This window comes from Physcomitrium patens, chromosome 5, assembly GCF_059467195.1.
Source record: "Physcomitrium patens ecotype Gransden chromosome 5, ASM5946719v1, whole genome shotgun sequence".
Taxonomy (NCBI): Eukaryota; Viridiplantae; Streptophyta; class Bryopsida; order Funariales; family Funariaceae; genus Physcomitrium; species Physcomitrium patens.
In genome coordinates, this window is record NC_143414.1 from 18,666,115 (window position 1) to 18,679,319 (window position 13,205).

The following is a 13,205-nucleotide window of genomic DNA, read 5'->3' on the forward strand; positions in this document are numbered from 1 at the left end:
TTTTCTTCCATTTCAAACAACTTAATAAATCCACAAGTCAAATTAGAAGAGGATAATCTGTAACCTCTAATATCAAATGAAAATTTTCACAAAGAGCGATAATTTGCTCTTTTTAAGGAAAAAATCAGTGTTAGAAAATTAAACAAATTGGTAAAACATGGGTACTCCACAACCTTCAAAACACAATAGTAGAAGTGAAATAATCTACTCACTTTTAAAACAAGACAAGAACAATGAGCTAGGACTCTTGTTAAACTATCAAAAGCATGAATCTCAAAGAAAGAAAAATTCAATATACTCTTATGTCACTTAGAAAGACTAGAAAAATACTTGAAGATGATATAATATAGAACAAGAATAGCTATTGCCAAAGACAAAAAAAAATTAGAAAGTCTTGAAACAAGAATAAAGATTAGAAAGGCATTGACAAGAGTCAAGAAGGCTTCACTCTTGCCTCCATATATACTCTTAACTAAGAGTTACATGGCAATGTCCTATAAGATCTCTAAAATGTGTTGACTTTATGAAACACAAAGCAAATTTTTTATATGTGTGCCACATAATTAGCTTGTTCCGCAAGCTATCAACATGTAGTTAACTTGTTGACTAAATTATTAACCTATCAATCAACTATAAATACATGTAAAATCAAAACAACGTCTATGAAGCTACTACAAAGTCTTTCTAAAAAATATTATGAAATAAATCTAGTTTTACATACTTTTACTTAATTGTGTAGATAAATATTAGAATAAATATATATATTCATGACACAAAGACTTTACTTTTACATAGTCACACTTTGTTCTTTCTTAATGAATTTTATGAAATTCTATCAACATATTTTTAGATATTCTTATCAAACAACAAAAAATATTTTTGTAGCAATTAAAAATATAAATTATTAAATTGATTTATGCATTTACTAAATCAATCCACCCATTCTAATAGGTTGGAGATCCAACCATTTTCTTGTTGATTTGTGACCAATGCAGATCTAATAGTGGAGAATTTTGTAATGATGGTTAGGATGGGTGGATCAATTTAGTAAATACTTGGATCAATTTAACAATTTCCTAAAAATATTTATTAAAAAAACATTGCATCAATGTGCATGTAATGCATGGTGGCAAGATATTAATATATTATAGTCATATAATTTTCAGTGAAGTAATCAGCAAGCAAATTCAAGACAAAATATATAATTCTTCCAATTTTCTCAAAACTTGATTATAAATTACGTGGCTCGAATTGCATGAGAAGAAGAGAGATAGGATAGGAAGCATGCGGGATTAGGGTTTGATGTGGTGGCGATGGCAGTTGAACGCAGAGCGCCCTGCTTCGTGACGCACTTCACGAGCCATGCGAGGGGAAGGAGGGGCTGCTCTCTCAATTGTAGCTGCGAGGAATTTGGCGATGGCGACGCAAGTCACAGTGCTGCTGCAGACACTCTCACGGCTTTGAATGCGTAGCCGTGAAAAGCCTGCGCTTGTACCCCGTGGCGAATTTATGGCAAAAGCTCGGTTTCAGCGGACCTGTGTTTCTTCACAATCACTGCATGTTATGAATCCCGGCACAGCTCAGCTGTGTAGAGCTAGAGCCTTCACAGTCAAGTTCAATAGGAGTGTGCGTGTTTTCAGAGGCATTGCTCATCAAAGAGATCCATGTCACATGTTTTCATAATGGAAGCGGGGACAATTATTGGCTACGGTAGCATCTCCCAGCCACAGGAATACTACGCACCTGTGTGTTCACAGCCGAGCATTGACAAAGCACGAACCAGTTGCAGAAGTCACTATAAAGAGGGCCAGTCAGTGGGCATGCAGCGTGGTACTGCGCATGAGAGATCATGAGCGAGAGGGAGGAAGTTAGGGAGAGATAAAGAGGCGTGTGGTAGGGGAGACAAATTGCGAGATAGACGACAGTGGTCGCATGGAACGACTTCGCAGCAGCCAGACTGACTGTGTGCGGGCACTGCCATATTTACTTTAGGGTAATTGCCAATTAGCAATGGAGGGGGGAAGGACGAGATATGTCATCAATCTCGCATCGTCGTCACCATCATCTGGCTGTTGTTGTGTTTCGTAGATAAATTACGCTCCCCTTTTTTCTTTTCCTCCCACGCCCGTCCGTCTGTTCACTATCAAATCTGACCTCGATCGCACCTGACACTTCGCTTTTAATGAGGCGCAGCGCTTTATTTGGAAGGGGAGGATGTCTGCGCCAGATTTTTTTCTCTCGAGGAGTACCATTGCTTCGCTGTTATTGTTGTGTCATTGTGAAATTGCATCCTGTGAGTTGAGTTGGCGACGGGGTGGAACCGTAACAGGTTTTGCGAGCGTTCATTGAATGCTTCTGTGTAGGTGGATATTGTCAAATTTTTATAGAGGGAGAACGGTCATCATGCTGAGACTGGGTGGATGAATAGGGAATGCCTTGAAGATCGATAATGTGAGCAGGGGGGGATCCAAAGTACTGCATGTCTTCGATTGATTTTGCTGCTAGCTACTGAACTGGTTGCTGCTGGAGATGTCGGGCCTTGCAACGATGAATGTCCTGATGAGTCGTTGCTGTTAGCTATGTGAGGGTGCACGCTTACGGATTAAGGTTCATATCTAGCTCGAGTTCGTGTAGCTTCTTAAATTAGATTCCTGAGTTTGTGATTGTTTTAGACAGGTTAGGGGCAAGTTTCCCGCACTTATCGCTGAGTATATCATGATTACCGGCTCTTACATGACGAAGACTTATGATCGTCTTCAGTCATCTATTAGACCTGTTGGTTTTGCCTGAATTGACAACTTTCAAGCTTCTTCGGTCACACCCCGGTTCAATTTGGATTGAGTCCCCACAGCTGTGAGTGTTGTAGGTGTCAGGAGTATTGTAGACATCAGTCATAGCAATTTTCTTCCCTAGGTTCAATTACATAGTGAGTACTGCTTAACTCGACTTTCATCTGGGTTTTTTTTTTTTTTTTTTTTTTTTTTCTCTCCCCTAAGGCGTGTAGACCCTATTAATGATGAGGACGACTTAGGAGGAAGCTTTTAGTCAAGAATTGGTCACCGTCATGTTTTTTTTTTGTGAAGACTCAAGTGAGACATTCCGGATTTGTGGGCGCTTCCCGGAAGTATCAAAGAATGTCTAGCCAGCGTTTGTCTGGGTTTTATCTTCCATGAAAATGCTTCCAGCTACCCCTGACGAAATAATACTCAAGAGCCGAAACTTGGTGATCGATGAATTTGATGTCGTTGATTATGAAGCTGTAATTCTTTCACCGATGCCCTGTAAAGTAGTTTTCTCACGCCCTAGTCCAGTGCCTTTACTTCTCTAAAGAATTTGGTAGGAAGGTAATATAGCAAGCCAACATCTTATATATGTGGAATTAATACATATTGTTCCACTTGCTCCTGAAGAGGTAGCTGTGCAAATCTCTTGCAGTTCTCTGTGTTGCGGGAAGGCGGAGATGAACTAACGATATGTGGTTGTAGTCTGTCCTAGCCTCCAGCTATCGTTACTATGCTTGTAAGGGTTCATACTTCCGAACGGAGACAGATCTTAAAGAAATCTCAGAGAACCGAGATATGAGAGACGAAACTTTTTAAAATCTGCGGATGATGACAATAGAGGGAAATTAGCCTCTTTTTAAAACTCAAGTCAAAGAAACTCTACGAGACAAGAATACTATTAGACTATTGTGACCTCATTCTTCGTGTGTGTAAACTCTCTTGAGAATACGAATCAAAATCGTAAAAATAGCAATACAGAGCACATGCATCTGCATTAATATTATCTTCGAACTGGGTGCGTTTGCTTTTCTGATTCAGTCGAATTCCAGCCGAGAGAAATGAAGGACAGGTCATGGGGTTGCTCAGTGTCAAGGACATGCTTGAGGGACACTGTGACAGCTCCTATGGTGATTCAAGAGCGCCCACCGAACTCGAAGCCAGCAATCTCGAAAAGAACTGTTCGACAATCGGAGGCCATGCTCACACCGACCATCGATCTGCCTGTGACCAACAAGGAGGGCGTGGATGCACTTAATACGCTAATTCTGAGAAAGTTGGCTAAGGAGTCATTCATGAATGGAGTTCCAAGAAAATCAGGGCACCCAGGAGAATTTCACTGTGATAGAAAGGTTGGAACACGGGAAACTTTGCGAGAAGCCAGGAGTACCTCAATTTCATGCAAATGTGGCTCAAATGGGGATAGGGAGCTTTTATCTTCGTTTCCTAACCCACATGACAATGCAATGTGTGGGGACTTTTCGAAGAATAATTTGGCGCCTTTTGATAGTGCAAAGATCCCCGATGGTGTTGGTTCACTTTTGTCTCGGGTAGGACTGGACAACAGGAAGAGGTCCGATCAAGATCTGCTGCAATTTCAGAATTCAAGCAGGTTTAACAAAGCTCCTCAGGACAGGACACTTGGTTCGACCCAGAGTTTTCAGAAATTTATCCGTTCCCAGGATTCTGGCGAGGGGCAGAGTGCCTCAACTCACAGCTCACCGAAGGAGTTCCTTTCTATTTTGGCAGCGCAGGTAACATCCACTCACAAAAAGACTGGTGAATGTGTGTATCGAAAATAAAATATCTCTCATATCATTGCAATCGTAAATTCCGGAATAATGTACTCCAGTTATGACTCGAGAGGAGCTTCGCATAGGGAGAGAAGCAAATGTGTGTCCTGGGCTGGAAAAACTTTTATAATCTCAGGGGTAATGTGGAACATCAGTGATTGAGATGAACAGTCAGGATATTCAACATGGACTTGGGATGGAAGAGGAATTTCTAGATCGTTATTGTGGGTCAGAATTTAATGCTAACGAGATGGTTGCAAATCCGCAGGCTAGCAATTCCAAGAGCTCTATGCATGCAGTGGGGCAAACGTGGTGTATTCGTGAGGTTAACTCCTCGGGTAACTTCATTGGCCCCGAATTCAGCCCTTTTCGCAGGTCAGAGAACATTCTATTTACATTACATTCATGCGTTTCATATGCCACATAAAGCAACTTTTTTCATTTGTCCGTTCCGTGCTTCTGTACGTGAAGGTGTCACGACTCACTTGAAGTTAATGTGTTTCTTCCCTTACTCATGTTAGCGGTTCTCATGTCTGCGTTCAAAGCAAACCGTACAAAGTTGTGGTGCCTACAGCTTACGTAGAACATGAAATCGATATTGTAAAAGCCCGCGTCATTGCGCTTGTATTCTTCCACTTAGTTACGGGAGCAGTGATGTACGTATTCGAGTGAAGAATTTCCATGTTTATTCTTTTGAACTAATTCACAGACTCGCAGTACATGGGCGGTAGTAGTGTACAATAACAAATAGTAACTAAATTTTATATTCTGCTATTTAGTAGGATAGCCACGATGACTTCTCCAACTAGGAAGTAGCTCGTTATGGGTCCTGACAAGGTTGATTGTTTCTGATAGATGAGAGACCATCTATATAATTGCTGGGGACGTATTAATGTACGTACAGTGACAGGACCTTTAGTTTTAATGAATCATTCATTAATGCTATTTATGCGGCGTTACAGAGAGCCAGGAAATTAAAAAAATTCCCTAGCTGAAGCAGTAACCTCATTTGAAGTCCCTATTCCTAGCCTTCTTCAAACGTTCAGATGTTCTGATAAATCAAATACGCTACCTTCAGTAAATGCATTCTTACATGAGTCATGCAGCAGGTGTTCAGCAGATAATTATGAGGAGGCTACAGCTTTGAAGAGTAAACTTACATGTCCGTTGTCCACAACTGATGAGCTCGCTTCATCCGACAGCAACTTGCTAAGACCGCATGTTAACTCTCCAGTACACACACAGCATGCTCCTGAAGAGGTCACCACGCAGTCATCACTCCGTAACGCGCTTACCAAAGGCATTCAAATTCGGTTTGACGAAACCGCAGATCCCCATACTTCGCGCTGTGAGCCACGGATCGATTCCACGCTGTCTGGGAGGGATCTTATCAGAAAGATATTTCGGGAAGAAGGAGAAGTGGAAGCAGCGTTGTTGAAGCGGGCTCCATGGTCCGACCAACTGAGAACTGCTGAACATGTTCACTGGAATCTGAGGGAGTTGATGCAGCGAGAGGAAGTAGAGGAGGACGTGGATGCAAGCCTCAATTCTTTGAGAAATGAACATACGGTCGGACAGGGGGTCGTTGAAAACGATTGCCAGTTGGATGAACTTGCAAGAAACCTGGTTAGGAATCAGCCTGGTATCAAACAGGAGAATTGTAGTGAAGGTTGTGGCACTCCACGAAGGGTTGAACTCTGCACTGCCGCTTTGAAAAATGAAGAGAGCCAAAGCGATGGTCTCATTCTAGAGGACAGAAAAACGGAATCCAATATTACGTCGAAAAGCCAATTGATTGAGGAGCAATCGATCCAGCGGGTCCTTGTGCAAAAAGAAAGAACCGAAGGCCGGGCTTCCATGCGACAGAATCACGGCTTCTCATCTTGCACCGGTGACATTTGCAGAAATATTGATTCCAAGGAAGAAGATAAGCATTGTCAGGGAAAAGATCCTTCACCGGACCTTTCAAAGTTGGTCGCATCAAGTGATTCTTATGACGATTCCGCAGCTATTCGAGAACTTGAAGTAGACTGTGAAACTGGTCGTGATGATCTGGAGGTTCTGCTGAAATTCCTGACCGTGAAGCAACAACTTAGAGAAAGTAGAAGGAACGATTTTGAAGTTGTCAAAACAGAAGCCATTTTAAGGGATTTAATTTCTCGAATGAAACTCGACAGTGATTGTTCTTCTTCTGTGGATTCGGTCGCGCCACTTCGATTTCTCCAATGGTATCATTCCGGGGAGCCAGTTGTAGATGACGGCTTTGTTGGGGGAAAGGAAAGCAAGGAAGCTTTGACACCTTTTGACATAAGCAATGCTGTTGTGTATGATATGTCACCTGGATTGACATCCGAGAGCAATGCTGATTCTCAAGTGATTTATGTTCACAAGAATCAGAAAGTGAACCATCTATGCACGCCAGAAGTTCATCAGCTGCCACTTGAAGTGCCCACTGCTTCCAAATCTCAAAGCTTACAGCTGATGATTGGATTGAAGAGCACTCAAAGGACGAGATCTTGCAGCAGGAATTTTTATAATGCTCAACCTGAAGAGTACGTCGGAATGCTAACAGATCCCTCAGAGAAGTCCGAAGAGACAAGGAGGCGCTCAGGACTATCGAGGGTGGGTACTCGTCGAGCTGAATGCTGTATATCAAATGCGACTCTTCCCACACAAAGGCATGCGATTGAATTAGGCTCGGATGAGATCGTCCGTGTTGGCAGTCACTGTTATGTTGTCAAAGGTGAGTCGTCGTCCGTTACCAGAATGGAATCTATGGATGAGAGGAATGGTGGGACAATAGGGTTCGAGATTGCTGAATGTAATGGGACCAGTCTCTTCAAGGAGACACCTTGTGCTTTTATGAGTTCGCAGTTGAAGAATGCGTTTGAATCTCCAGCTGCCGATGCCACGCCATTACGTCCAAGCAGGAATTTGGAAAGTCGGTCATTCGCTAGCAATGCTCCTGCAATACCATGGAAACACCAGCGGGAGAAGCTGCTGGCGGTAGGTCGGAACGTCCAGCATGGATCCCCTCAAAGGCGATCAACTGTAATATCACCGGCGAACTCCCCTCAGCATCACAGACAATGTCGTGATTCCCCGAGAACGAAATCTTCGGCAAACAGCAAGCCTTCGCCCATGGCTTCGCCACGAAGGCAACAAAGACCTCGACCAGCAATGGCTGCATTAAATTTCAGTGCAGCCCAGCTCGACGCACAGACGTCATTCCAAACTGTTTCGAAAGACCCCATAACAAATTCTTCACAGGATGTTGATTCGTTTCCTTCAGGAATCTCCGATATGGTTGTTCAAGAGAGCATTGCTTTGGCGAAAGACTCGAGTGACCCTTATGCCGATTTTCGCGATTCCATGTTGGAAATGATGCAGGAGAAGAACTTGTGGCAGCGACAAGATGAGCTGCAAGACCTACTTTTATGCTTCCTGCATCTGAATCAACCTATACATCACCATTTGATTCATCAAGCTTTCTCCGATGTGGTTTCATATGGCAGTCCACTGAATTACCTTGATTTGAATCGTAAAACGAAGCTTTCGAAGGACATTCTAACCAAAAAGTCCTCCCCGTCCAATCAACGGCATGAAGTGACTTAGAACATCTTCAGGAAGGAGGGGACTGACAATATGAAACACACGATCAACCGGTTCTGCAAATAGTGCAGCTCAGAAGGACTTCACAAGGCGGTTGAAACCTCAGCAAATTTATTAGATGCTGAATCAACCGAACTGTTCGGAAAAAAATGCATCAGTATCATTCCCGTGGTTAGCCACACTGGAAAAGGGGAATACTCGTCTTTTCAGGTTTCTCACACAGTAACGATGAACCTTTTCCAATCTTTGTCTGTCTGCTTGAAATTCGACAAAATATTCCGACTAGAGAGAATCTGAGAAAAAGTGTAGTCTCTATTATAAAAAACGAAGCCCACCGCACACGAGGGCAATAGATTCGTAGTCAGCAAGGGGTCCCATGCTCAGTGTTTAGTTTTTTGACTAATTGTACACGATGCTGAAGAGAACCAGATTGACAAGGTAGCCACCACCTACAACCGTTCGGAAGCCAGTTGGACAACCCATTCCAGACGTCTTGAAAAGCTACATTGTTATCCAGTTTACACCATTTCACATTGTACGTCGATTATGCAGGGGGTGCGTGAAAGACAACTCATCCGAATTTATGCATGAATGCATCAAGTTTCAGTGACATTGTGCAAAGTGACCTTCAAATCTCACACTTCATACTGTCCGCTAATTATGAGTAAAAATCCTTCAAAGGATGGCACATGGATTAATTTCGGTACAAAATTTTCGGGCATGGTCCAGCAACAGTGGTCTGTTCCCCGTCAAAAAGTGAGACCTCACATGAGTTAGTTAAAGTATTCCAAAATTGTCCAATGGCAAGGTGCTTGATGGCTAGGACAGAATGGCATCCCAAATGGGTACCATACAATTCTTTTGTTTCATCCATCTATGGAATTAGATATGTATGTATATTTATTTATTTATTTATTTATTTATTTATTTATGTAATTGTATGTGCCCATGCCAACAGAAACTCAGCACTAGTGATCAAGTGCTAAGAGGACAAGTGTTTGGTTGAGTGTTCAGGAGGAATGAAGAGAGGTGTGCTAAGGGGTAGGGAAGGAAGGGGAGAATGAGAAAGAAGAAGAAGAAGAAGGCTGGTGGTTAAATCAAAATAAAGTTGTGCACTTGTGCAACTCTCCATACAAGATACTGTGCTTAGATTCAAACGAGGCGCTTGGTGAACCTACAACTCCCCCAACCAGCCTCTCAGCTTGTTGTCAAGTATTGTCAATTATACAAAATTTATAAAAACAGAAAAAGAATTTCAATACATTAGGCAAACCTAGATTGGTATTGCTGTTAATAAATTCTATAGTGAAATCTTAATCTTTTCTTTTTTGGTTACTAATTATTGTTGTTTTAATCTAATGATTTATTTTTCTCATGTTTTTTTTTTTTTTTGTTCTTAATTTCTTTTCTTGAATATATTGTTTTTATATTAAAATGTAAAAAATATTTAATTTATTTTGAATGAAAATTTCAAACTTGTATTTAAAAAATATTAAAAATTATATTTTAAATACTTAAATGTAATTATTTTGTATTTATTTGTAAATATCTCTTATATAAAACAACTTAGGGAAATAAACCAACAAGATAAACTAAAGGAGACAAAAACCATCTTTGATTGGTTGCATATCTCATTGTTTTTATCAAAAGTGAAGCAATAACTCAAGTTTCAATCAATCATAAATCAAAATCTGAATGATGTTGGTACAGATTGCAAAGAGTAGCACTGTGAGATCACTAGGTATGGAGCTTGGAAGCACCACAACGTGGAATGACATGGAACATAGTGGAATGACATGCATGATGGGATTTTAGATCATATGAAGCATTGAACAAAAGATTGATTTATAGCACATAGTTTACAATAATTTTTTGTGGCCAACGGCATAGGGCTCTACTACTATATACATATATATATATATATATATACACTTATAATTATTATCATCAAAATCTTGTGAATTTTTTCTTTCATATTTTGATACAAAAAACTAATATTGTATCACAGTAAGTGTACAATAAGTATGTCATATTAAAATATTTTTTTCTTTGCTATTGAAGGCTATTTTATGCTAATATTCATTTGAATTATTTTTAATGACAAATTATGGGTAGATTTTATGTGGTACAATTTTTTTTTTTTTTTTTTTTTTTTTTTTGCTATTCTCCATTAAGTTGATTGCAAAAGATTCTTATTGGGTGCTTGAGGAGAAAAGAAGGCCAATAAGTCTTCTTCTATTGCATGCAATTTGCATGTTTACTACATTTTATTTTCTTTGTGAAAGGCTCTAAATATGTTGATATTATTATGTATGCAAAGGTACATGGCACATGGAGGGGAGATCCATACAATAAAAAGGTGTCCACTCAACATTTCCCAAATTTTATTAGGTTATTTAAAATTGTGTCAAACCATTCTAGATGCATGTGAAAAAAATATTTTTACACATGTACATATCATCACCATGATCAAAACTTACATTCAAAAAATTCTAAAATCCTTCAAAATTGTTTTTGTTTTAGCGATTTTGTATTGTGAAAATTCTAAAGCAAAAACTAAAATTCCAAGTTAAATGTTCCTATTGTAAGATTAATAAAATCAAAATATATCAATATGTAATTACAATTATTTAATACATTATTTTTATTGATATGGATGAATTGATAATATTCTAAAATAATTCTACTTCATTCATGTGACAATTGAAATATTACGTAAATTCTAATGTTTTTCAAAGTAAAAAGTTATGTCGACCATCCTGCACCTTTTTTCCAAAATAAATTGAATTCAAGAAGCTTAAATAACAGTTTTAGCTAACACTCCAGTCGTTTTGGACTTTTTTTTATCTAATAAAAAATTACAAGCAAACCTCATGTATTCAAAAAATTGATTCATCGACAAAGAAGATATTGTGGATACGTCAACCTGCAAGTGATCCATAATAAAGTGTGTTTGGATAGCCCTAATACAAGAGTAGTACAAGTAATGTGGTACTACTGACGTTGGATCTACTACCATTTGTAAGCAATTTTATGTGCAATTGTTAACATGGAAAGAGAATTGAATGTTTGTGAAATGAAGTTTTAAAACCCAAACAAATCAACACAAGTATGCTGTACGCAAAGCTATCGAGTATACAATACACAGTGCATCACGGAGTAAGCAGTAATCCGCAGCTATTATGTTGGTGTAAAGTTCATTCTGATTACCTGATTTCAATTGTTTCAAATATTGAAGAAACAGGGCCGCTATTAGAAATCTATGGTCACTTCATCTCTTTGAATATCCTACCTTCTAACCGAATCTGAAAGGGGTCAGTTGAGTTTATGTCAGCTAGACTCTTCTAACCTTTTCTGACCCTGTTGCTGCTCCTCCTTAATTTTTTCGAAATCAATGCCTTCAAATCGCAGCTTCGAGTCAAGGTACTTAGTTCCAAAACCAGCACCGAATCCCCAACCTAACCCTAAACCTATACCGCAACCTCCTCCTGTATCAGTTACCCAAACACATTATTTTATCGTGTCAGATATCGGCTGTGTGACAATATAACAGCACCGTGTTTCATTGATAAAGATGACATGTTCATAAAATTGATAATATCAAGACAAAAATCGTGTGACAGCATCAAAACTGAACACACTGTCATGAGGGCTTACCCACGCCAATTCCAAGGGTGTTCAATGGTGCACCTGAAGAAGGATTGGTAACAAAGCACAATTACTCATTAGAACTGGAGGATATCACCGGAAGCTATGAGCTAACAAACGGTAGTAATAGAATAGAATACCACGACTGTGACAAAATCCCTCACTAGAATTCATTCCATACACCATCAAGAGGAGCAAAACGAAATAGGGTTGACCAGGACGAGGCTTCTACCTCCGAAACCCCAGCCCACCCCAAATCCGCACCCAATGCCGAAACCTACACCCACCAAAGTAGCCATAATGTCAGCAGAGGTATAACACTGCTGCCCTTCAGCCATGCACCGAGACTTTCCCTCCTGTCTTCAAGGACAATATCTACCTCCAAAGAAAAGCTAACAAAATCTAAACAAACCCATGAATTCAAAAGCAAAGTCGACAAACCTTTCCAAGCCAAGCTAGGAATTGTAAAGAAGCCGAACTGCAAACCGGAAACATATCCTCCGGGGAAGCAATTCAACAACCCCAAAGAAACTAGATGGGATCGAGCCCTAATACTCAGCAGAAACAAAAAGAAATTACCGAGCCAAGCTGAGGAATCCTGTGCAGATTGAGGAATTTAGAGTGGAGGAAGACTTACCAAAGCCGACACCGCGGCCATTGAATGGCGCTACACCCATCACGCAACCCCTACAAGCACCGGCCAAAAACTCGCTGCCCTCCGGCGCCCTATCTCTCTCTCTTCCTCGTGAAGCGCAATTTAATTTCGGGTTGCTGAGGGAAACGATGGCTCATTCAACGCAATCCCACCGAGAACTTCGTAATCGAAGGCAAGCGCTGTGCATGCGATCTTCCCAGTGGCTGGTTCCAAGCCACAAGAGCTTCACAACTGGGGACGGCACGAGACCCGGCGACCCGTCCCGTCACGTACCTCAATTGAGTGGTCGTGGTTTCTGATGATACCAGGGCGATACGGGTATTACGATGCATGGTACGATCTGCGTACCAGTCCGGTTATGTGACCAAAAATAACAGAAATGGGAATACATATATATATATATATATACACACACAGCCTGGTATTGACATTGACGAAAATCTGACTAGTGCTAATTAAGAAAATATAACACTTCTATTGGAAGAAAAAAAAAGGAAAAAGAAAAAAATAATTTTTTTTAGAAGTTGAATTCATAACACTGAAATAATTTATTTCAAAAAATAAAATTTTCTTGACATGATCATTACTGGAATATTGTGATTAAAATTTATTTTAATAAATTTGAGATAAAATTCTATTTTACAACTTAAGTGAATTAAAGCCCTTATTGAATATGTAGTATGGTTCTAAATGTACTATTATAGATATTTTTTTATT

The 13,205-nt window shown here is 39.9% G+C and overlaps 2 protein-coding genes across 2 annotated transcripts; one reads left to right on the plus strand and one right to left on the minus strand.

Annotated features, from left to right (window-relative positions):
• Positions 1-929: 929 nt before the first annotated feature.
• LOC112282208 (uncharacterized) lies at positions 930-8,795 on the plus strand. The gene is made up of 3 exons (XM_024519572.3): positions 930-4,534; positions 4,842-4,948; positions 5,683-8,795. The coding sequence occupies exons 1-3, from the start codon at positions 3,842-3,844 to the stop codon at positions 8,186-8,188; spliced, it is 3,306 nt and encodes a 1,101-aa protein (XP_024375340.1). The 5' UTR covers positions 930-3,841; the 3' UTR covers positions 8,189-8,795.
• Positions 8,796-11,345: 2,550 nt separating this feature from the next.
• On the minus strand, positions 11,346-12,703 carry LOC112282209 (uncharacterized). The gene is made up of 4 exons (XM_024519573.3): positions 12,471-12,703; positions 12,066-12,110; positions 11,843-11,875; positions 11,346-11,673 (listed from the first exon to the last, which is right to left on the minus strand). Exons 1-4 carry the CDS (start codon positions 12,508-12,510, stop codon positions 11,516-11,518), a joined length of 276 nt encoding a protein of 91 aa, XP_024375341.1. The 5' UTR covers positions 12,511-12,703; the 3' UTR covers positions 11,346-11,515.
• Positions 12,704-13,205: the final 502 nt, after the last annotated feature.